The sequence below is a fragment of the Candoia aspera genome, chromosome 1, assembly GCF_035149785.1.
Source record: "Candoia aspera isolate rCanAsp1 chromosome 1, rCanAsp1.hap2, whole genome shotgun sequence".
Classification (NCBI taxonomy): domain Eukaryota; kingdom Metazoa; phylum Chordata; class Lepidosauria; order Squamata; family Boidae; genus Candoia; species Candoia aspera.
The window spans coordinates 230,080,873-230,105,228 of NC_086153.1; the positions used below are offsets into that span (position 1 = coordinate 230,080,873).

The 24,356-nt window shown below is 42.9% G+C and overlaps 2 protein-coding genes across 2 annotated transcripts; both read right to left on the reverse strand.

Moving 5' to 3' along the window:
- On the reverse strand, positions 1 to 3,020 carry LOC134488594 (olfactory receptor 5AR1-like). Its single transcript, XM_063291058.1, has 2 exons — positions 3,004 to 3,020; positions 1 to 967 (listed from the first exon to the last, which is right to left on the reverse strand). Exon 2 carries the CDS (start codon positions 955 to 957, stop codon positions 1 to 3), a length of 957 nt encoding a protein of 318 aa, XP_063147128.1. The 5' UTR covers positions 958 to 967; positions 3,004 to 3,020.
- A 13,037-nt stretch (positions 3,021 to 16,057) lies between these two features.
- On the reverse strand, positions 16,058 to 18,764 carry LOC134488595 (olfactory receptor 5AR1-like). Its single transcript, XM_063291059.1, has 3 exons — positions 18,753 to 18,764; positions 16,422 to 17,347; positions 16,058 to 16,169 (listed from the first exon to the last, which is right to left on the reverse strand). The coding sequence occupies exons 2-3, from the start codon at positions 17,339 to 17,341 to the stop codon at positions 16,058 to 16,060; spliced, it is 1,032 nt and encodes a 343-aa protein (XP_063147129.1). The 5' UTR covers positions 17,342 to 17,347; positions 18,753 to 18,764.
- Between the last annotated feature and the right edge of the window lie 5,592 nt (positions 18,765 to 24,356).

Consider the following 24,356-nt stretch of genomic DNA (forward strand, 5'->3'; position numbering starts at 1 on the left):
CTATAAAGCCAAGTTTCTCCCTTTCCAAGTCCATATATTGCCAAGTGCTTTTGACCCAGCATCTTTCACCTCCTTATTCCTCAGGCTGTAGATGAGAGGGTTGAGCATGGGGATCACAACCGTGTAGAACACAGAAGCCCATTTGTCTTGGTCCATTGAGTAGCTGGAACTTGGCCGGAAGTACATATAGAGTATTGTCCCGTGGAATATCCCAACAGCTGTCAGGTGAGAGGCGCAGGTGGAAAATGCCCTGTGCCTGCCCTCAGCGGAGCGCATTCTCAGGATTGTCCCCAAAATGTAAAGATAGGATACAAGAATCATACCAATGCTGCTTGCTACAACACAACCAACAAAGGTAAATAGCACAATCTCACTAATATATGTCTCATTACAGGAGAGAATTAGAAGTGGAGGCTCATCACAGAAGAAGTGATTGATAATATTCGAGCTGCAGAAAGACAGTCGGAATGTACAGGACGTTTGTATCATTGAATCCAGCAGGCCTGTGAAGTACACAATAGTGATCAGTTGTTGGCAGGCCTTTTTGGACATTACAGCTGGATAGAGAAGTGGATTGCAGATGGCCACATATCGGTCATAGGCCATCACAGCCAACAAAAGGCACTCTGCATCTCCAAGCATACCAAATAGAAAGAGCTGTGTAGCACAGGCACTGTAAGAAATCCTTTTAGTTTCACTTAATAGGTCAGTCAGCATTTTAGGAGCAATGGTTGAGGCACAGCAGAGATCAGCAAAGGAGAGGTTGCCCAGGAAGTAATACATGGGTTTGTGGAGTTGGGGTTGAGTGCAAATCAAGAGAATCATGCCAAGATTCCCTAACACAGTGATGGCATAAACCAAGAGGAAGACCATAAAAAGAACAAGCTGCATTTTGGGATTGTCTGTGAATCCCTGAAGAATGAACTCAGTAATGACAGAATGATTTCCTTTATCCATGATTTCCTCAGTGGACGGTTGGTTTAGGTTATGAGCTGATCCTGAAATGTCTTTCTGATCCCTTGTTAAGGAAAAGAAAATTATATTACTTAGAGTTTCATCCGTGTTTCTATCTTCATGCAACAAGAATCTGCATTTTTTCAAGAGGATTAGGAGCACATTACTAACTTAACTCAGCATACAGTGTACTTGCTAGGTGGAATCCATGTATTATGGAAAAATGTAGTCTGTGAAAATATATGTAATTCTAATATACAATTCTAATATACTTTCTTCATTCGCTGTTTCAATGTAAGTGAGGGACACAGATTAATATATTGCTACATCTGTTGCTGCAAAAGTAAGTGTTGGACTTCAGTGTATTTATGGCTGCTAGCATTTGTAATCCCCCCTCCTCCACTGTTTCTAAAACGTTAAATAAGTCCTAGCAAGGGGGATTTGAAAGCTCCAGATCTCCTGGTTCAGGTCCCATTCATCCCAAGTCTCCCATCAGCAGATGCTAAGTTAGCAAGTGGTAGAATACATGAAATTCCCACCCCATTCATTTTCCAGTTTTGTTTCTTTGGGTTCTAAATTTTAGGTTCAACGAGCCCTTAAAGAGTCTTTGTTTCAGCTGATTTCAACATTCCTCCATCCTGGAATTTCATATCCTTTTATGGTCCTTTTTTGCCTGTGTTTGCTTTTACATATTTTCCCCTCCACATTTCCCAAGTGGCAAACCTCTGTGTACCTAGAGTGTCCCTTGCCTGAACTTATTTTTATGTTGAGCCAAGTGATTGTGGTGGCATGAGGGAATGACCTTGGGAGATAAGGTGAAGAAATGCTGCCTAGGGAATGGTCAGGTAAGAGAAAATATAGCCTGCAGCTGCATAGTGGGCAGAGCAAGAGGCCCAAAAGGGACTCTTTCTATGTTCTTGGTCTGTAAAGGTGATGGCAGGAGAATTGTTCTTTCTGATTTTCAAGATTCTGTTAATGTAGCTTTACAATAAAGTAGAATTAGCCTATTTGGTTGTTGTGTTTCCTATCTGGTCTACCTAGTAGGCTAACAGTAATATAGGAAGTACAGGGATTCAAGTAACCTATTTATTAAACCATTTTAGACCACTATTACAATGATAAGGTTAAGAAGTCCTGCAGTATCATTTCTCGAGGCATCTTTATTGATAGGAGTGGAACTGTTGCAAAGTGATGCCTCCAAATTCTTACCGCCATTGCTCCATGATCAATGACGTAAAAAGCCACTGAAAGATGTAGGTACCTCAAGAGGGTTGCACTCTCCCGATGTCTCTGCTAGTATGAATCATCCACTAAGATGACCAAAGGTTCCTTATGCCAAATCTGAGCCTGATCCCAGGCTGGGAAGGTACAAGATCATTTGTTTTATCTAAAACGTCCTGAAGCTGTAGGATCAATAAATCCAACTCCGTTGGTTTGGTGAAAGAGTAACTACTTTGGCTGAGGTAATTCTTAATAAAGAGCCTCGCCACAGCTCCTCTAAAGGGGCCAGGCGAAAAACAGGTATTAGTGATCTGATTTATTTTTGTCAAGCAGAAGTCCTTAGATCCCCGAATAAACCAAGCTGGAGGGAGATAAAATCTTATGCACTTTCTGAGGTGTCAAGTAACCACACGTATTGAAACAGATAGTAAAATGGATACCCTTGATCTAATGTTCCCCAAAAAGACATCATGTCTGGCATAAATACAAGTCTTCTTGTCCACAAAGAATTCCCCAAACTGCTCATGATGGAGTTCAGATGGTGTCTGGGTGGAGTTAAGCCCTGTAGGCTGATCTTCAACGGGGGAGTCCTGAAGAGCTGCCTTGGACTACTCACCCCATAGACAACGAGGCAGGAAGCACATCTCTTCCCTGTTTCATAACAATGGGCCAAAGGAATTTCCTGCCATTACTCGAGAGAGATTCCTACCTTTGCTCCTAGGTGATATTCTTATTCAGACATATATGGGTTTCAGATTAGATTAATTAGATTACATTAGATTACATTAAATTAAATTAAACTGTTGTCAGGGGAGGGCAAGGGAATATATGTTTATTTTCACAGTTGGGAGAGGGTGATTCTCATTCTCTATGCTACGCATAGAAATCATGTCCTGTGCTTAGTAAAGCTGAGATCAGACATTCAGGAAGAGAGGATTCCTTAAGATGAGGATGAGCCAGTCTTGTTAAAAGAATCTTTCTGATACTAGTCATTTGGTTTGTATTATTTCCACGGTTGCAAGCCTTCTCTACATTATGGGACTCTGTTGAAGGGATCTTTACAATGGGTGCATTTTCTCTCTTCTTACAGCAGAATGATCCATCTGGAATTAAACCTTCAGAAGGGTTTAACATCTCAAAAGCATGAACCATTATAAATGCATTGACATTCAAAAATTAAGCTTGTTTCTGATTTTAATATGGTTTAGAAACTTCTGGGTCATAGTTCCTACATGGATTGTTACTGTTAACATAAACATGCAGTGTGTAAAGGCAGAAAGGCTAACCTTAAGACTCACATAAATCTTTTTCTGAGTTAGCAAACATACCTGGAGTTGAGTCAGTCTTTGCTCTTACAAAACCCGTAAATAGGGGCAGAGATCTTAAATGGCATTTCATCCCACTTGGGACACCATCCCTCATGTACTTGAATACTCCAGATCCTGGAGATAAGTGGTTGCATTTTCATGCTTTGTTGTGCTAGTTTTAATTGGAGACTCTTGGCAAGTAATTAACATCTTGAGTCCCAATCTACAATTCACCAATCTACAACTCAAAGATGTGTGGCTGCTCATAAACTCAGGAACAAAATACCCTGTCTACTATGTGTTGAGCCTAGCAGTTGCCAGGACTTTAATGGGAATACATAAAAAACTTTCCAACAGAGCCCACGAAGACTGATGTTCTACTAGATGCACGTTCCACATCAATGTAATTGAGAAAATATAAGCTGAATGATTTTTTGAAAAATCTGATTAATGGAAACCATGGTTCTCAACAGATGATCTCAGTTTAGCTAATGAAATCCTAGATGGCCTGTTTCCCCATTTAAATTTCCTCAATAATGTATTTATTTTAAGAAATTATTTTTAACACTGGGAAACCTCTTAATACACAGGTTAATCGTGGTACAATATTCATTTCATAACAATTTTGCCCCACCACCTTAATGGGATTTTGATCCATCTATTGATATCTAGGCAAGAGATCAACCTTTAGCATATTTAATTTCCTATGTTTTGCAATATTTTTAAAACCGTTAAACCATTTAGCATAATTAATTTCCTATGTTTAGCTATAGTTTTAGGAATATAAAGTCCTAGATCCTTAACATACTCTGTGGCAATATATGTCAATACATGTAATATAATAAACATAGATTATCCAATCCGTGTCCGTTTTTTGTTTGTTTTTTGATTTGTATAGCCTCCCGTCTCACACTGATGACTGGCTTCATAAATCCAGACTGAGAGGGATGAATGGTGCCTGATGGAAACTCCTACAATCGCTTAGCCAATACAACAGTTAATATCTTGTCTCTGATATTGGTCTATTATCTTAACTGGTTTTAAAATCACTGTTACATATAATGATGTGGGGAATTTACCTGATTTAAAGGATTCATTACATACCTTTCACAATGTAGGAACCAGGATATCTATCTATACAGGATCTCTACCATTTAATTGGGGAGCCATAAGTTTCAGGGGCGTTCCCATTTTTCATGAACTGAGCAATCTCCACTCACTTTTGGAGTAACAAAGGGGTTCTGCAAATGACGATTTTATCTTGTGATAGTGGTGGAACATTAATTTGACTTAAAATTGATTAGTATTTGTTGATGAAACTTATCTTCCAATTTTATAATGACTTATATAAATTATAAATGATTTATAAAATTGGAACCCCCCCCCCTCACACACACAGTTTGTTAACAGATTCAGAGTCCAGAACTTTCTGGCCATCTTCTGTTACTATTCTTTTGTGATCTGCCAGCAATTTACCAATGTCTGTGCCTGATTCCCAGTACTTTAACCATAATATCCATCTGCTGACAAGGATTTCTAAGTTTCCTTCACCTAGCTGCATAAGAAATGATCCAGCGCCTATATTGGCCTTTTAAGCACCTCAAACTATGTGAAGACTGGCTGAATTATAAGTGATTTAAAAACTTGTAAAATTTGTTTTGTAATATAAGTAAGAACATTATTATCATGAAATAAAGAATTATTAGAGTACCATCTACCATTAAGTAACTTAATATTTTTAAATTCAATAGTGAATGGAATCTAAGCATGATCTGATTTAACTGTAGAGTTAATCTTGGAATCTAAAACCTGATCAAGTAGGGAAAAAGAAATAAAAAACCATTCTAATCTAGAACAAGTTTTATGGACATGGGAAATAAACAGATAATCCCTGGTGATGGGATGAGGTTTATGCCAAATATCTAGCAAATTAAATTTCTGCAAAGAAGCGTAGAGTACTTTCCAACTCTCAGTATTAATACAGTTTGGGTGGGATATTGCAATCCATATAAAAATAAAAAACAAGATTAAGATCACCATCAAATATTATGAAATCATACTGAATTCTGCAAATGAAACTGAAACACCTCTGATACAAATCAGGAGTATTCTTTACAGGGCCATAAACATTTCCCATTACCACATAAGAATCGAATACCTTTAATCCAAGAATAATAAAATGCCCTTCAGTACCCAAATATTCTTGAACCACTTCAGTTTTAACAACCTTATTAATGAGAATCCTAACCCTACTGCTTTAGTATTATTACCAGTAATATACTAAGATGAACCCATCCAACTCATTTCAAACAAAAAAGGTTTTTCACGTAAAATATCAGTTCCTTGAAAAAATATAACATTCTCATTATATCTACATATCATTCTGAATAACTTTCCAAGCTTAGCAATATTCTACATATCTTTACCATTCCAGCTCAGTATCCTAAATTCTGCCATCTGGCAAAACTAGGTTTAAAATAAATGTACATTTATACCATTCTAGACATTTATAAGGCTGTAGATATGTATATACACACACACACACGCACAGACACAAACATACACAAAGACACACAAAGTGGATATATTTAGATCTAATATACATAAATGAATAACTGAAGAAATGTTTACGAACATTATCCCCCAAATTAAAAAAAAATAAAAGCACAGTGAATAAATAAAAGACCAAATAAAAAAATAAAAATTGTTAGTTTCAAGGAGAACAAATTTGCTAGCGCCTCCACAACCCCAAACTGGAGAGAAAAAAAGTAGAATTGGAACAAGTTAATACAATATATAGGAAAAAGAAAACAAAACAAAAGAAACGAACAAAAACAGCAGAGAGCAATATGGCCAAACAACAAGACGTAGGAATGACCAAAAAAAAAAAGCTTAGTTTTGTCTTACTAGTTCTGTTTATGTCTCTCATAGACATGAATAAAACAACACTGAAAAAAAATCCAGCATTGTTATTTTGCAGAAAGAAACTCCTGACCTCAGAAATTAACAGGCCCAAAAATTGCTAGGAACAGGACAAAACATGTATTTATTTATTTAAAAGACTTATATAGCCACCCATAGTGTAACAACCCTGAGTGGTGCGCAAAACAGTAGAAACAATAGAAAGCCCCAAACCCTGAAATAAAAATCTATAAAACCCTCCAAAAGCTCAGGGTACCCAGGGCAGCCCTTCTCCCATACAGCTACACATCGTCTTGCGGGCATTCAGCCTCATCCTAGCCCAGCACTTGAGGGAAGAGCCAAGACCTCAGGGCCTTCTGGAAGACAAGGAAGGTGAAGGCCTGCGAGTTCTCTGGGGAAACAGTGTCCTTCAGGGCAAGGGCAGCTACCTCCAGGTCCCACTCGATGACACCATTTACGGGAAGGGGCCTGGAATGTGCCCACCCATCTGACCTGGTGGGACAGGCAGATACCTTCAGGGAAAGGCAGTCCCAAAAGTAGCCTAGTGTCAGCCCTTCTAGGCTGATCAGACTAGGAGACCAATGCCAGGTAGATCAGTACTACTTTTATTGTAATGCTATAGTAACAGAATCTTGCAAGTCTGGAAGCCTTCCCTCCCTCTATCCTCATGTGAACCAGGGAGGGTCTTGTCAGAGATGTTTACTCACTTGACATTCTTGCCCTGAACTCAGGCTCCTTTTATTGGACCATTGCCTTGGTAGCAGTGCTTCCTCCTGTCCCTCAAGGCCATTCCATCTTCTATCTACATCTGGCTTTAAAGGTGATAACCAGCACCTTGAATTGCACCCGGAAAGGAATAGAAGCCAGTGCAGCTCATGCAGCACTGGTATATTATGGGCAAAACATGGACTGCCCAGAAAGGGCGGGAGTGACTGTGAGCAAGGTCTCCCGGTCTGGGAATGGCTGCAACTGCCACTTGTTCATCGAACAGGAGCCACAACCCCAGGAGAACTCCCAAATTGCACAACAGCTTTTTATGGGGGAGTGTTACTCCAGCAAGAATGAAAGAAGACATATCACTGGACCCAGGAGGCCTAAAAACCTAGGGCCGTTCCATCTGGCTAGGGTTGAATCGGAACCGGTTCTTTCCCATTCACACCCTTACAGCCTCCAGGCACTGGGCCAGCACCAGGATAGCATGGTTTGGATAGCCAGGGATGGAGTTGTTATATTTGGGTATCATCAGCATATTGATGCCTCCAGATGGCCTCTCTCAGCAGTTCCTTGTAGGTGTTAAAAAGCAAGGACAAGAGACTTGAGCCCTGAGGCAGCCACACTGCAGGGGTGTTAGGGCTTGATCTCAATTGCTATTTTTCTGCTCCTCAAATGGCTTGACTGGTGTCCTAAACTCTGTCTGCATCATTTGTTCTGACACACAGGATATAACGGGGTAGTGGGTTCACATGGCAAAATTCCGTTGTTGAATAATTCCTGCTGCTATTCTTGCAAAGGGAGCTGTATGTTTGCTTATTAAGCTTGCAAATAAGTGTTCCCTTTGTCTCAACACAAATGCCAACTCATTCAGCATCCTGTTGGTGCTGTTAATTCTTTCCTTGAATTTACAAATTGTCACGAAACACATTTTTACCCTCTGGGACAAAAGCTCTCAAGGATATGGTGTTGTCTCAGGAGCATTGTCTGCATGGCAATTAAACTGGAAACAGTTTTGTACAGTTTTTGTTATTTTAACGGTATTGCAAATTATGCTGTTCCTATGAATCATGATAAGAAATTGCTTTTAGAAGCTTGAATGATTAGAGCTAAAATGTTGTAATAATTATGGCAATTCCTTTCTTTCTTTCTTTAATTTATATCACCACCCCTCTCAGTCCTGTGACTCTGGGCAGCTTGCAGGGCAAAACAGAAAACAAGAAATAATAGAACAGCATCACAGCAAAGCTACGGCCCTTGAAAAGTATAGTCCAATTGAACCCTATATGTTGGGCTCTGCTCATAAGCTGGGTCCAGGCCTGAGGAAAAGCTAGGTTTTCAGGGCTTCCAGAAGTCTAGCAGGGTCAGGGTGATCTGGATGTTGGAGAGGTGGTGTTCCATAGGGCAGGTGCTGCAACAGAGAAGGTGTGCTTCCTGGGACCCAATAGATGGCACTGGTTCGGAGAAGGGACCTGGAGCATCCCATCCTGTGGGATCTGATGGGCTGTCATGTTCCCCGTTGCAAGGCATATGTGCATCACAATGGGGAACATGCACATTAGGTAAGAGGAAGGGATAAGCATAATCCCTAAATCACTCAAGCACCCATATCCAGAAGGGAACCCCCAACACAATAGGTAAGCCCTTCAGACCAAACTTAGCACCTATCAAGAGGCAAGGGGAACGCCTTCCCATTTCCCCCCGGAGATGCATACACACCTCCCTCAGGCACGCATGTCCACAGAGTGATGCCCAACATAATGGGAGCACCCATCAGGCAGTAGTTAACGCCTATCAGAAGATCGGGGAAACACCTTCAGGGGACGCACCCGGTCCGGATGGAGACAGGGAGACAAAGGAGATCGCCGGGATCGCCCATCAGCTGACTCATCGAGGTCTCAAGCACCCATCTGGTCCTGGCCCGAGGGTGGAGAAGCACAACGTCTGCCAGCAAAGTATAAACAGGGCACCCTGTCACCACATAAGGATTCCCGTCTTTCTCTTTGCATGCACACCGTTCAAATAAAACCAGAAATCCTTAGGCCGTCTAAGTGAGTCTGAGTCTTATTCTGAGCATGGCTGCCCTGACATAAAGACGGGAATCCCCCAAAATGTTTTTCGCTAGCACCTTTCCAGACTTGTCTGTGAGGGATCAACGCAGCGATGAAGCGGCACCCGGAAACCGGCGACAGCACCTGCAACCTCGCGGTAAGGACCAGCGGATGCCCAGCGGGGGAGGAACCCAGCCGCAACGTGACCAGGGCGACCACCGGTGAGTCGCAGGTGGAATGGGTCACCCTCAACGCAACGGGGGAATCCCTACCCATGATGGTTGAAGCGGCATGGGAGCAATGGAACACACCCACAGTGAGAGGCGGAGATCGCCGGCGGAGCGGGCAAGCCGTGGGAGGCACCATGGAGAACTCGTGCTGTGGAGCCACGGAAGCAGGCCTGGCACGGATCGAGCGGCTCCTTGCAGAACTAGCGCTGGAGCGCGGAGGCAGTGACCGGGGTGAGTGCAAATGGAGCGCCAGAAGCTCGTCCCCGCCCCTGCTTGACCCCGAAGCATGGCAGCTGCTGCGGCAGGGTGCAGCACGGGAGGAGGGAGCCGACCACACCGGAGCGTACCATACTGGGTTGCCTGGGAGAGGGTTTCCCCCCCCTCTTCTGCAGGGCGTCAGTTGGGAAGAGGCTGGAGGCGAGTGGATGCTGAGCCGACACCACCTGGAGCCTGGTTGAGGGAATCCCCACATCGGGACGACAGCTTCCTACCGGAGGGGAGAAGGACCACGCATCTGGAGGTGCCCTGGAGCCCACCCACGATGGGAGTGAGAGACCTCATGGCAAGATTCAACAGCGACCTAGCCATGTTGTCGTTCTTCCTCATCAATGCGAGGAACTACATGGCTGAATACGGGCCCTGCTTCCGGACAGAACAGGGAAAGATCAACGCCATTGCCAACAGACTCAGGGGGAGGGCGGCTGACTGGTACATCCATCTATGCCAGGCAGACACCCCAGAGCTCAATCATGTGGACGCTTTCCTGGTTGCTCTGGACTCCCACTTCAGAGACCCCCTCGAGACCGAAACGGCGAAGAGAGCACTATGGCAAATCAGGCAAGGACAGCGCTCCGTGGCGGCTTATGCAAGTGAGTTTCAAGCGCTTGCGGGCAAAGTGCGGGACTGGTCACAATCCACCGTCATGGAAAAATTCAAGGAGGGACTTAATTTAAATGTTTTAAGATGGGCGCTAAACTGGGATGACCCCACCACCCTCCGCAAATGGATTTGGCTGGCGGGAAAGGCGGAGAACGCCCAAGAAACCTTTTGGCACGTCCAGAGGTCCCTACAAACCGCAGCAACAGCAAGGGGACCCCGATCTGGTGGTGCTCCAGTGACACCGGCGCCCCAACCCTGGGGGGAGGAACAAGAGTGCAGGTTTGCCCAGGGGCAGTGCTTCAAGTGTAGAGAGGCAAACCACAAGGCGGCGGCTTGCCCAAAAGCAAAGACAAGAGACAGCCAGGGAAAGGTTTCCAACAAACCAGCCCCAACACCAAAGAAAAGGCCAGCCGCGAAGGGGGAAACCTCGGCAAGGGAATTCCCTGACGTCACTGATGATGAGGAAAGCGGAAGCGACAAACCGGTGGAAAACGCCAACCACCTGCCTTGAAGAGCGCCAAAAGACAGGTGGAAGATAACAAAGGGCGCAACGACTTTGGGGTGAGTGACAACTGCCCCACCCTATATGTGAGAGTCACCCTGACCCACGGGGGGAAAACAGAAAAGGTTTGGGTGCTGATCGACTCGGGTTGTTTGAAATGCCTCATGCACCCAGACCTGGTGGCCACGCTTAACCTCCGCTGCTATCCACTTCAGCACCAACTGGTGTTCACACAGTTGGATGGATCAGCAGCGGGAGGGGGCCCGGTCACCCAATACACAGAGAGAGTTGCGATGAGGCTCGGCAACCACGAGGAAAGCCTCGCCTTCATTGTGGCACTGGTGGGTCTACCTCTACTCATACTAGGGATCCCGTGGCTGGGGCATCACAACCCCCAAATAAATTGGGCGACAAGAGAGATCACCTTTTCAGATTGGCGTTACAAAGCACCCACAGGAGATCGGGTTCCCCGTGCCGCAATGGGGAGGGCGACAACGACCTCAATGCACCTGGAGGCAGAAACCCTGGAGGGCCTGCCTGCCAGATACAAAGACTTTGCCGACGTTTTTGGGGAAAAGGAGGCTGACAACCTCCCCCCCCCCATAGAAAAACAGACTGTACCATTGAACTGATCCCGGGGGCAACCTTACCAAAGCCAAAAATATATGCCATGACACAAAGGGAGTTGGCGGCATTAAGGGACTTTATTGACAAGAATTTGGCGTGGGGGTTTATCGAACCAGCTAACTCACCAGTCGGAGCCCCGGTCCTTTTTCGGGAAAAGAAGGACGGGTCCCTCCGGCTCTGCACAGATTACTGCGGGCTCAATGCTGCATCCATTTCAAATAAATATCCCATGCTCATAATAAAGGACATTTTAGCCCACCTCGCAAAGGGCTAAATATTCACAAAATTAGACCTCAGGGAAGCCTACTTCCAGATTCAAATAAGAAGGGGGATGAATGGAAAACGGCTTTCAATTGCCTGCTGGGCTCGTTCCAATACCGGGTTCTACCGTTTGGGTTAGCTGGGGCACCGGGCGTATTCATGCAGCTAATCAATGAGGTCTTGCACGACCACTTGTTTAAGGGGGTGTTTGTTTATCTGGACGATGTTTTAATTTATTCTGAGAATGAAGCTGAGCATGAACGCCTCGTAAAGTCAGTGCTCACGAAACTCCGCAAGGCAGAGCTATACGCAAAGCTCTCTAAGTGTGAATTTCACAAGGAGCAAATCGACTACCTCGGCTACCGGATCTCAGCAAGGGGGATCGAAATGGACCCCCGTAAGGTCCAGGCCATACTAGCGTGGGAGCGCCCGTGCACGAGGAGACAACTTCAACGTTTCCTGGGGTTCACGAATTTCTACAGGGGTTTCATCCAGGGGCTAGTGGAAATTGTGCTGCCGCTGACTAACCTCCTCCGGACAAAGGGCCTGGGAGACACCCATAAATCACAAAACCCAGGGGCGCTGTTAAACTGGACAGCTGATTGTCAAATGGCTTTCGAACGCCTAAAAACCTCTTCATGGCAGAGCCAGTATTTCAGCATCCCAACCCCGCCAGACCTTTTGTTGTACAGGTAGACGCCTCAGATTTTTCTATCGGAGCGTTCCTCCTTCTGCGCGATTTTGACAATCAGCTGAAGCCCTGCTCTTACCTCTCCCACAAGTTCTCAGAAACAGAAAGGAGATGGCACGTGTGGGAGAAGGAGGCGTTCGCGGTCAAGGCAGCCCTGGAAACGTGAAGGCACCTCCTAGAAGGGGCCTCCTGCCCTTTTGAGCTCTGGACTGACCACAAAAACCTGGAGGCTTTCAGCACCCCAAAACGCCTCAGTCCAAAGCAAGTACGCTGGGCGCAATTCTTCAGCAGATTCAATTTTAAACTTAAGTTCATCCCGGGGAGAAAAAACTTCCTGGCGGATGCCCTTTCCCGACGACCTCAAGATGCTGGCCAAGCACCGGACATTGTGGGGACTGTATGGACAGACACACAGCTGGGCTGCCCTGCTGTCACACGCAGCCAGACTAAAACCCGATGCGCCTCAGAGCAACCACCGGCAAACGGGGGAAGGTGCAGGTCAATTTCACAGGACTGGCAACAAAGACTCGCCCAAGCCCTCGAAAAAGATACATGGTTGCAAAACAACCAACACCATGTATCTATTACGCACGGGCTTGCATGGAAACAAAAAGCCCTATACGTACCAGAACCATTGAGAGCGGAGGTGTTAAACTGCTCCCACGATGATAAAATGGCTGGATATTTTGGGTTCATAAAAACTTTACACTTAATCAGGAGGCAATCCTGGTGGCCCGCCCTAAGAAAAGACGTCAAGGACTACGTAACATCCTGCCCCACATGTGCAAGGTCTAAACGGAAGGTGGGGAAACCCCAAGGACTGCTGCAGAAAGTAGCAAGCCCCTCCCATCCCTGGGAGGAGATTTCCATGGACTTCATAGTCAACCTGCCACCCAGCCAAAGGAAAACCGTAATCTGGGTGGTAAAAGACTATTTTTCCAAGCAAGCACACTTCATACCCTGTGCATCCATCCCCTCTGCACAACAACTGGCACGCCTGTTCCTCACCCATATCTACAAAATCCACGGCACCCCCTACCATTTGGTGACAGATAGGGGCACACAATTTACCTCCAGGTTCTGGAAAGAGTTCCTAAAACTCATTGGCACGAAGCAAGCACTGTCAACGGCTTGGCACCCCCACACAGACGGCTTTACAGAGATCCTCAACTCTACCATGGAGCAGTTCCTGCGGGCATTTATTAACTACCAACAGGACAATTGGGTGGACCTGCTTCCTTTTGCAGAGGTGGCCTACAACAATGCAGTACACCAAAGCACAGGTCACACCCCCTTCAAGGTGGTTTATGGCAGGGACTTTGTGCCAATCCCGGAACTGCCCCAACCAGACACCCCACCCTGTTCTCCAGATGACTGGGCAGTGCAACTGGGTATGGTTTGGCCCATCATCCAGCTAGCCCTGGCCGATGCACAAGCTACATACAAGACGTTTGCAGACAATCACAGGGCGGCGCAACCGAACTACAAAGTGGGAGATAGGGTCTACCTCTCCACTAAATTCATCAAATCCCCACAGCCCTCCAAGAAATTGGCACCCAAATTTATTGGACCATTCACCATCACAGAAATTATTAACCCAGTCACTTTCAAACTGGACTTACCCCACAATCTAAGTTTTCCACTGCGCCCTCCTGAAACCAGCCACCCCTTCGAAATGGCACACAGAACCCCCCCCCACCTCCACCCATCATAATAGATGGGCAACAATATTTTGAAATCCAAGAAATACTTGACTCCAGAAGGCAAAGGGGCACGCTACAATACTTGGTCAAATGGAGGCATTTCCCACACCCAGAGTGGGTCCAAGACCAACATGTCTCAGCCAAAAGGTTGGTAAAGAATTTCCATGAAGCATATCCATCCAAACCAGCACCCTAAGATCTTCTTTGGGGGGCAGCATGTCATGTTCCCCATTGCAAGGCATATGTGCATCACAATGGGGAACATGCACATTAGGTAAGAGGAAAGGATAAGCATAATCCCTAAATCACTCAAGCACCCATATCCAGAAGGGAACCCCCAACACAATAGGTAAGCCCTTCAGACCAAACTTAGCACCCATCAAGAGGCAAGGGGAATGCCTTCCCATTTCCCCCCAGAGATGCATACACACCTCCCTCAGGCACGCATGTCCACAGAGTGATGCCCAACATAATGGGAGCACCCATCAGGCAGTAGTTAACACCTATCAGAAGATCGGGGAAACACCTTCAGGGGACGCACCCGTTCCGGAGGGAGACAGGGAGACAAAGGAGATCGCCGGGATCGCCCATCAGCTGACGCATTGAGGTCTCAAGCACCCATCCGGTCCTGGCCCGAGGGTGCAGAAGCACAACGTCTGCCAGCAAAGTATAAACAGGGCACCCTGTCACCACATAAGGATTCCCGTCTTTCTCTTTGCACGCACACCGTTCAAATAAAACCAGAAATCCTTAGACCGTCTAAGTGAGTCTGAGTCTTATTCTGAGCGTGGCTGCCCTGACATGGGCTGGGCAGCAACTCTCAGTCTCTCTGCCCTGTGCAGGAGTCTGTGAGTTCCAGTCCCGCCTTAGGCATGAAAGCTGGCTGGGTGACCTCGGGCCAGTCACTTTCTCTCAGCCCACCTCACCTCACAAGGTGGTTGTTGTGGGGAAAAGAGGAGGAAGAAGGAGTATTAGGTATGTTCCCTGCCTTGAGTTATTTATAAAAATAATAAAGGCAGGATAAAAAAAATCTGAAAAAATAAAACTTAAATTGCACTTGGAAGCCTATTGGGAGTCAGTGCAGCCAATGAAGCTGTGGTGTTACACGAGCGTACTGGGGTGTAGCCAAAACTGCCCATGCTGCCGTAATCTGGACCAACTGCAGCTTCTGGATGCTCTTCAAGGGCAGCCCCATGTAGTGTGCGTTATACTAGCTCCCCCGGAAGCAAGTAAGCTGCGCGTGACTGAGAGCAACGTGTGCTGTTCCGACAGGGGCCTAACGGATGCATCGGATGAAGTTGTGAGAAGGCCTACTGGTCAAGGGTGCTGCCTGCTCATTAAGCAGGAGCCATAAAGACCCACAACGCTCTCTCTGGGCAAGTGTTATCTCATCAAGAATCAGAGGGTAATGCGCAGAAGGAATAACTTTGAGGAACAGCAGGAACAGCCAATATCCGGACAATGATCAGATAGAAGAAATCTGAGTGCAGGTCAGAACTGTAACCTGAGAAAACGTGATGATGATGATGATGATGATGATGATGATGGCAATTTCTATGCCGAGATTCTCTACCCAACTTTATGACGCTGCCCCCATACTCCCCCATTTCATTTTTCCAATGTGAAAGATCTTTCTTGTCCCCTTGGTTAATTTATCTGCCTTTTTCCAGATCTCTTTTTCAGTTTTTAATGCATTTTTGAAATGAAGTGACTACATTATAAGAACCAGCCATATCAGTTTCTGTTAGTTGCAGTTCTACAGCAAGCACATCAAAAATACGTTCATTATTCCACAGCAGGACTTTGTTTAGCTTTGTGAACAATAGTATCTAGCCAATCGCCTAAATAAATAAACAAACAAATAAATAAATAAATTCCTAGTAGCTAAAGGAAAAAAAAAAATCAGTGAAAGATGTTTTTATTCAGTGCTCCATGGGTAAATCCTAACCAACACTGTGCTAGATTGGAGAAGGCTAATTGAACAGGTAGCTATTTTGATTAAACTGAAAGAGTGGCCTTTGGCAGAGTTTGGGACTTGTATTGGTGAATTGTATTATATTTAAATAAAATGTGCTCTTTATTCAGATAATATTCAGAAGAATAAGCTATAACACATACACACAGTTTGCAAAACAAGAGTACATAATATATTCTTTTTTCCACTGAAGTTCTTCTTCTTCAGAACGGGCAGAGGTTTATATTACATTGTCTGTTAAATTTGTCTAGTTCTACTTCCTTTAAAAATCCATGTGTCACCCACTTTACCATACCATCCAGATACGCCTTCTGCATGTTCTTCCCCCAAATGGCCACATTTGCAAGTTACTATAAAGCCAAGTTTCTCCCTTTCCAAATCCATATGTTGCCAAGTGCTTTTGACACAGCATCTTTCACCTCCTTATTCCTCAGGCTGTAGATGAGAGGGTTGAGCATGGGGATCACAACCGTGTAGAACATAGAAGCCCATTTGTCTTGGTCCATTGAGTAGCTGGAACTTGGCCGGAAGTACATATAGAGTATTGTCCCATGGAATATTCCAACAGCTGTCAGGTGAGAGGCACAGGTGGAAAATGCCCTGTGCCTGCCCTCAGTGGAGCGCATTCTCAGGATTGTCCCCAAAATATAAAGATAGGATACAAGAATCATACCAATGCTGCTTGCCTCAAGGCATCCATAAATGGTAAATATCACAATCTCATTAACATATGTCTCAGTACAGGAGAGAATTAGAAGTGGAGGCTCATCACAGAAGAAGTGATTGATAATATTCGAGCTGCAGAATGATAGTCGGAATGTACAGAAAGTATGAATTGTTGAATCCAGCAGGCCTGTGAAGTACGCAATAGTGATCAATTGCTGGCAGGTCTTTTTGGACATTACAGTTGGATAGAGAAGTGGATTGCAGATGGCCACATATCTGTCATAGGCCATCACAGCCAACAAAACGCCCCCTGTATCTGCAAACAAACTGAATAGAAAGAGCTGTGTAGCACAGGCACTGTAAGAAATCCTTTTAGTTTCACTTAATAGGTCAGTCAGCATTTTAGGAGCAATGTTTGAGGAACAGCAGAGATCAACAAAGGAGAGGTTGCCCAGGAAGTAATACATGGGTTTGTGGAGTTGGGGTTGAGTGCAAATCAAGAGAATCATGCCAAGATTCCCTAACACAGTGATGGCATAAACCAAGAGGAAGACCATAAAAAGAACAAGCTGCATTTTGGGATTGTCTGTGAATCCCTGAAAAATGAACTCAGTAATGACAGAATCATTTCCTTCATCCATGATTTCCTCAGTGGACGGTTGCTTTAGGTTATGAGCTGATCCTGAAATGTCTTTCGGATCCCTTGTTAAGGAAAGGAAAATTATATTACTTAGAGCTTCATCCGTGTTCCTATCTTCATGCAACAAGAATCTGGATTTTTTCAAGAGGATTAGGACCACATTACTAATTTATCTCAGCACACAGTGTATTTGCTAGTGGAATCCATTTATTATGGAAAAAGTTAGGCTGTGAAAATATATATAATTCTAATAAACTTGCTTCATTTGCTGTTTCAGTGTAAGTAAAGGACACAGATTAATATATTGCTACATCTTTGCTGCAAAAGTAAGTGTTGTACTTTAATGTATTTATGGCTGCTAGCATTTGTAATCCCCCCTCCTCCACTGATTCTAAAACGTTAAATAAGTCCTAGCAAGGGGGATTTGAAAGCTCCAGATCTCCTGGTTCAGGTCCCCTTTATCCCAATCCCCCCTTAGTAGTTGGTAAGTTAACATGTGGTACATTACATTTTATTCCCACCCCTTCATTTTCCAATTTTGTTTTTTGGGGTTTAAATTTTAGATTCAAACAGATAGTAAAATGGATACCCTAGATAGAATGTTCCCTGAAGAGACATGAACTCTGTCATAAATATGAATTTTTCTGTCCAGAAAGAATCCCCCAAACTACTCATGATGGAGGTTAGATGTGGTCTGGATGGAGTTAAGCCCTGGAGGCTGGTTTAAACCAGGAGCCCTGAAGAGCTCCCTTGGATCACTCACCCTATAGACAACAAGGCAGGAAGCACATCTCTTCCCTGTTTGATGACAATGGTCCAAAGCACTTTCCTGCCATTATTCTGTGTAAGATTGTTCTCATTCCTTCTAAAGACAAGAAATCCACTTAGCAATGTGTACTGGTGCCTTAAACATTCTTTCATTTGGGGGGAGTACTCTCAAATGATTCCTGTTTTATTATTGGGCAGGCCACACTTCCAGTAACCAGTGGATGGATGGATGGATGGATTTATTTATTGCTATTTTTTTTACTGCAAAATTGTGGTGAGTACTTACTTGCCAACTATCTCCAAGACTTCAGTGTAACAAAGTAGCTGAAAAGTAGAGTGAATAATGAATTTGCATTCTTAGGGCAGAGCCATGAAGCGTGTGCTCAAATCCATACAGAGAGGACAATAACTAACCTTGCAGTTGGGAGCCCAGACCATTACAATCGGAGAAAGGATTGGAGTGGAAATTGGGTCAGGGAGAATTGAAGAGGGGTGTTGAAAAGTTCACAATGGTGGGGAATGGGATATGCAGAAATTAACAACTGAAAGAAAAGCAGCAGCTTTCTCTGAGGGATTAGGAATTAGATTTAGAGCTTAAAGCTGAATAACTCTGAGTGGAACTCTGAATGGACCAGTTGAGATGCTAAACTATCTTCCCAAATTGAACTGTTGCCCTAGGTCGCACTTCTTTCCCCTGTCTAAAAACTGGCCATCCATACAAATACCTGGTCAAAAGCAGTCAATTAATGCACTTGTGCTTTGTCGGTGAGAAAGGTGGCTGGTGAAGAATAAATGAGGCACACAAGACCACTGCAACTTTACTTAAAATTTTATGGACTGTGAAACACAACCTGACTTGTTGTTCAACAGTTGGGAGTAAAATGTCCTTCCTCTTCAAATCTTACAGAGCTCTGCCAGTATCTTGAGCTTACTCTCTATTGATGTCCAGATTAAAGTCAATTTACTGTATTCTGCTACGCATAAAATTATGTCCTGTTCTTATAGAGTCATAAAGATATGGAAAGCTGAGATCAGACATTAAAAAAGAGGATTCCCTAAGATGTAGATTAGTTTGGATTTTGAAGCTGCCTATATTATCGAACTCTGTTGAAGGGATCCTTACAGTGGATGCATTTCTTTCTCTTCTTACAGCAGAATGATCCATATGGAATTAAGCCTTAAGAAGGATTTAATAGCTTGAAACTGTGAACTATTATCAATCTATTGAAACTCAAAAAGTAAGCTTGTCTCTGACTTTAATACGGTTTAGAAACTTCTCAGTAGAAATTTCTCAGTCCCCATAAGGGTTGTTATTGTTAATAAAAAATGCAGCACATAATGGCAAAAAGTCTAACCTTAACTTTAGTATAAGTCTTTTTCTGAAATAGCAAACATACCTGGAGTTGAGTCAGTCTTTGCTCTTACAAAACCCGTAAGTAGGGGCAGAGATCTTAAATGGCATTTCATCCCACCTGGGACACCATCCCTCATGTACTTGAATACTCCAGATCCTGGAGATAAGTGGTTGCGTTTTCATGCTTTGTTGTGCTAGTTTTAATTGGAGACTCTTGGCAAGTAATTAACATCTTGAGTCCCAATCTACAATTCACCAATCTACAACTCAAAGATGTGTGGCTGCTCACAAACTCAGGAACAAAATGCCCTGTCTACTATGTATTGAGCCTAGCAGTTGCCAGGACTTTAATGGGAATACATAAAAAACCTTCCAACAGAGCCCACGAAGACTGATGTTCTACTAGATGCACGTTCCACATCGATGTAATTGAGAAAATATAAGCTGAATGATTTTTTCAAAATCTGATTAATGGAAACCATGGTTCTCAACAGATGATCTCAATTTAGCTAATGAAATCCTAGATGGCCTGTTTCCCCATTTAAATTTCCTCAATAATGTATTTATTTGAAGAAATTATTTTTAACACTGGGAAACCTCTTAATACATAGGTTAATCTTGGTACAATAATCATTTCATAACAATTTTGCCCCACCACCTTAATGGGATTTTGATCCATCTATTGATATCTAGGCAAGAGATCAACCTTTTAGCATATTTAATTTCCTATGTTTAGCAATATTTTTAACACCTTGAAAACATTTAGCATAATTAATTTCCTATGTTTAGCTATAGTTTTAGGAATATAAAGTCCTAGATCCTTAACATACTCTGTGGCAATATATGTCAATACATGTAATATAATAAACATAGATTATCCAATCCGTGTCTGTTTTTTGTTTGTTTTTTGATTTGTATAGCCTCCCATCTCACACTGATGACTGACTTCATAAATCCAGACTGAGAGTGATGAATGGTGCCTGATGGAAACTCCTACAATCGCTTAGCCAATACAACAGTTAATATCTTGTCTCTGATATTGGTCTATTATCTTAACTGGTTTTAAAATCACTGTTACATATAATGATATGGGGAATTTACCTGATTTAAAGGATTCATTACATACCTTTAACAATGTAGGAACCAGGATATCTATCTATACAGGATCTCTACCATTTAATTGGGGAGCCATAAGGATCAGGGGCGTTCCCATTTTTCATGAGCTGATTAATCTCCACTCACTTTTGGAGTAACAAATGGGTTCTGCAAATGACAATTTTATCATGTGATAGTGGTGGAACATTAGTTTGACTTAAAATTGATTAGTATCTGTTGATGAAACTTATCTTCCAATTTTATAATGACTTATATAAATTATAAATGATTTATAAAATTGGAACCCCCCCCCCCTCACACACACAGTTTGTTAACAGATTCAGAGTCCAGAACTTTCTGGCCATCTTCTGTTACTATTCTTTTGTGATCTGCCAGCAATTTACCAATGTCTGTGCCTGATTCCCAGTACTTTAACCATAATATCCATCTGCTGACAAGGATTTCTAAGTTTCCTTCACCTAGCTGCATAAGAAATGATCCAGCGCCTATATTGGCCTTTTAAGCACCTCAAACTATGTGAAGACTGGCTGAATTATAAGTGATTTAAAAACTTGTAAAATTTGTTTTGTAATATAAGTAAGAACATTATCATGAAATAAAGAATTATTAGAGTACCATCTACCATTAAGTAACTTAATATTTTTAAATTCAATAGTGAATGGAATCTAAGCATGATCAGATTTAACTGTAGAATTAATCTTGGAATCTAAAACCTGATCAAGTAGGGAAAAAGAAATAAAAAACCATTCTAATCTAGAACAAGTTTTATTGACATGGGAAATAAACAGATAATCCCTGGTGATGGGATGAGGTTTATGCCAAATATCTACCAAATTAAATTTCTGCAATGAAACAGAGTACTTTCCAACTCTCAGTATTAATACAGTTTGGGTGGGATATTGCAATCCATATAAAAATGAAAAACAAGATTAAGATCACCATCAAATATTATGAAATCATACTGAATTCTGCAACTGAAACTGAAACATCTTTGATACAAATCAGGATTATTCTTTACAGGGCCATAAACATTTCCCATTACCACATAGGAATCGAATATCTTTAATCCAAGAATAATAAAATGCCCTTCAGTACCCAAATATTCTTGAACCACTTCAGTTTTAACAACCTTATTAATGAGAATCCTAACCCTACTGCTTTAGTATTATTACCAGTAATATACTAAGATGAACCATCCAACCCATTTCAAACAAAAAAGGTTTTTCACGTAAAATATCCGTTCCTTGAAAAAAATATAACATTCTCATTATGTCTACTTATCATTCTGAATAACTTTCCAAGCTTAGCAATATTCTACATATCTTTACCATTCCAGCTCAGTATCCTAAATTCTGCCATCTGGCAAAACTAGGTTTAAAATAAATGTACATTTATACCATTCTAGACATTTATAAGGCTGCGGATATATACACACACAGACACACAGAGAGACAAAGTGGATATACTTAGATCTAATATACATAAATGAATAACTGAACAAATGTTTAAGAACATTATCCCCCAAATTAAAAAAAATAAAAGCACAGTGAATAAATAAAAGACCGAATAAAAAAATAAAAATTGTTAGTTTCAAGGAGAACAAATTTGCTACCCACTCCACAACCCCAAACTGGAGAGAAAAAAAGTAGAATTGGAACAAGTTAATACAATATATAGGAAAAAGAAAACAAAAGAAAAGAAACAAACAAAAACATCAGAGAGCAATATGGCCAAACAACAAGACGTAGGAATGACCAAAAAAAAAAAAAGCGTAGTTTTGTCTTGCTAGTTCTGTCTATGTCTCTCATAGACATGAATAAAACAACACTGAAAAAAAATCCAGCATTGTTATTCTGGAGAAAGAAACTCCTGAACTCAGAAATTAACAGGCCAAAAAATTGCTAGGAACAGGACGAAACATGTATTTATTTATTTAAAAGACTAATATAGCCCCCCATAGTGTAACAACCCTGAGTGGTGCACAAAACAGTAGAAACAATAGAAAGCCCCAAAGCCTGAAATAAAAATCTATAAAACTCTCCAAAAGCTCAGGGTACCCAGGGCAGCCCTTCTCCCATACAGCTACACATCGTCTTGCGGGCCTTCAGCCTCATCCTAGCCCAACACTTGAGGGAAGAGCCAGGACTTCAGGGCCTTCTGGAAGACAAGGAAGGTGAAGGCCTGCCAGTTCTCTGGGGAAACAGTGTCCTTCAGGGCAAGGACAGCTACCTCCAGGTCCCCCTAGATGACACCATTTACGGGAAGGGCCCTGGAATGTGCCCACCCATCTGACCTGGTGGGACAGGCAGATACCTTCAGGGAAAGGCAGTCCCAAAAGTAGCCTAGTGTCAGCCCTTCTAGGCTGATCAGACTAGGAAACCAATGCCAGGTAGAGCAGTACTACTTTTATTGTAATGCTATAGTAACAGAATCTTGCAAGTCTGAAAGCCCTCCCTCCCTCCCTCCCTCCTCTATCTTCATGTGAACCAGGGAGGGTCTTGCCTGAGATGTTTACTCACTTGACATTCTTGCCCTGAACTCAGGCTCCTTTTATTGGACCATTGCCTTGGTAGCAGGGCTTCCTCCTGTCCTTCAAGGCCATTCTATCTTCTATCTACATCTGGCTTTAAAGGTGATAACCAGCACCTTGAATTGCACCCGGAAAGAAATAGAAGCCAGTGCAGCTCATGCAGCACTGGTGTAATACGGGCAAAACATGGACTGCCCAGAAAGGGCGGGAGTGACTGTGAGCAAGGTCTCCCGGTCTGGGAATGGCTGTGTTGGCAGATTGCTGGGAAAGCCTTTAGCCCAGGAGAGATCAGAAAAGTCACACACCAGGCATTTCTATAAAAATAATTTATTTACAGAAAGCAAAACGAAAGCACAACATATTTAAAGGATTTAGCTCTCATTGAGAGCTACCTGGCTTGCTACATGCCTGCACAGAAGAGAAAGAGGAACTGAAACAAGTCCGGGCAGGTTCCTCCCCCCAGGTGCAATAATTAACATTCAAAGAGGGGGCAGTTGAATTCAACCTCTGCATCTGGCCAAAATGATTAGATACAATAGCACCTTAATCTGTGAGTAGGAAAACCATTAACACTCCCCTTTTTATACTATAGATTAAGATGCAAAACAATCTTCTCTGACAACTCTGTATGTCTTTTTATTCACATTATTTTACCATTATCTCCCCTTTGGTTTAACAGAAAGCTACCATTCTTCTTCCTGTGTGTTTTTTTTTCAAACCTAGGTTGTTATAATTCCAAGGCTTTTTAATGTGAAATGGCTTTTCATGCAGGCTTCAAAATCAAGCCTTTGTTTTTCTGTTGATGTGAACAGCAGCAAATCATCAACATAAATGCACAGATACTTACAGCCTTGTTTGTCCTTCATATATACACATGGATCTGCTTTTCGTTTTTCAAAACCAAAATTCTCCAGTTTTTCATCTACTTTTTGGTTCCAGGATCTACCAGCTTGTTTTAACCCATAGACTGACTTCTGCAGTTCACAGACTAGATTCTCCCCTTTTTCATAGCCAGGGGGTTGCTGCATGTATAACCTGTGGTCTAAATCACCATAGAGAAATGCAGTCTGAATGTCATGGTGGTTAACTGACATTCCTTTCAGTGCAGCAACTTTTAACAGTAATCTAATTGATTCACCTTTAGTAACTGGTGCAAAAGTCTTGTCAAAAGTCTAAATCTTTCCTTTGAGTGAACCCTTTTGCAACCAACCTTGCTTTATATTTTTGGATTTTGCCATCAGCATCCCT

Coding starts and splice junctions, on each gene's coding strand:
- LOC134488594 (XM_063291058.1), bottom strand. CDS start 957: ATGGATAAAGGAAATCATTCTGTCATTACTGAGTTCATTCTTCAGGGA.
- LOC134488595 (XM_063291059.1), bottom strand. CDS start 17,341: ATGGATGAAGGAAATGATTCTGTCATTACTGAGTTCATTTTTCAGGGA. Junction 16,170..16,421: donor GTGTCAAAAGCACTTGGCAA/CATATGGATTTG, acceptor GTGTGTATGTGT/TATAGCTTATTCTTCTGAAT.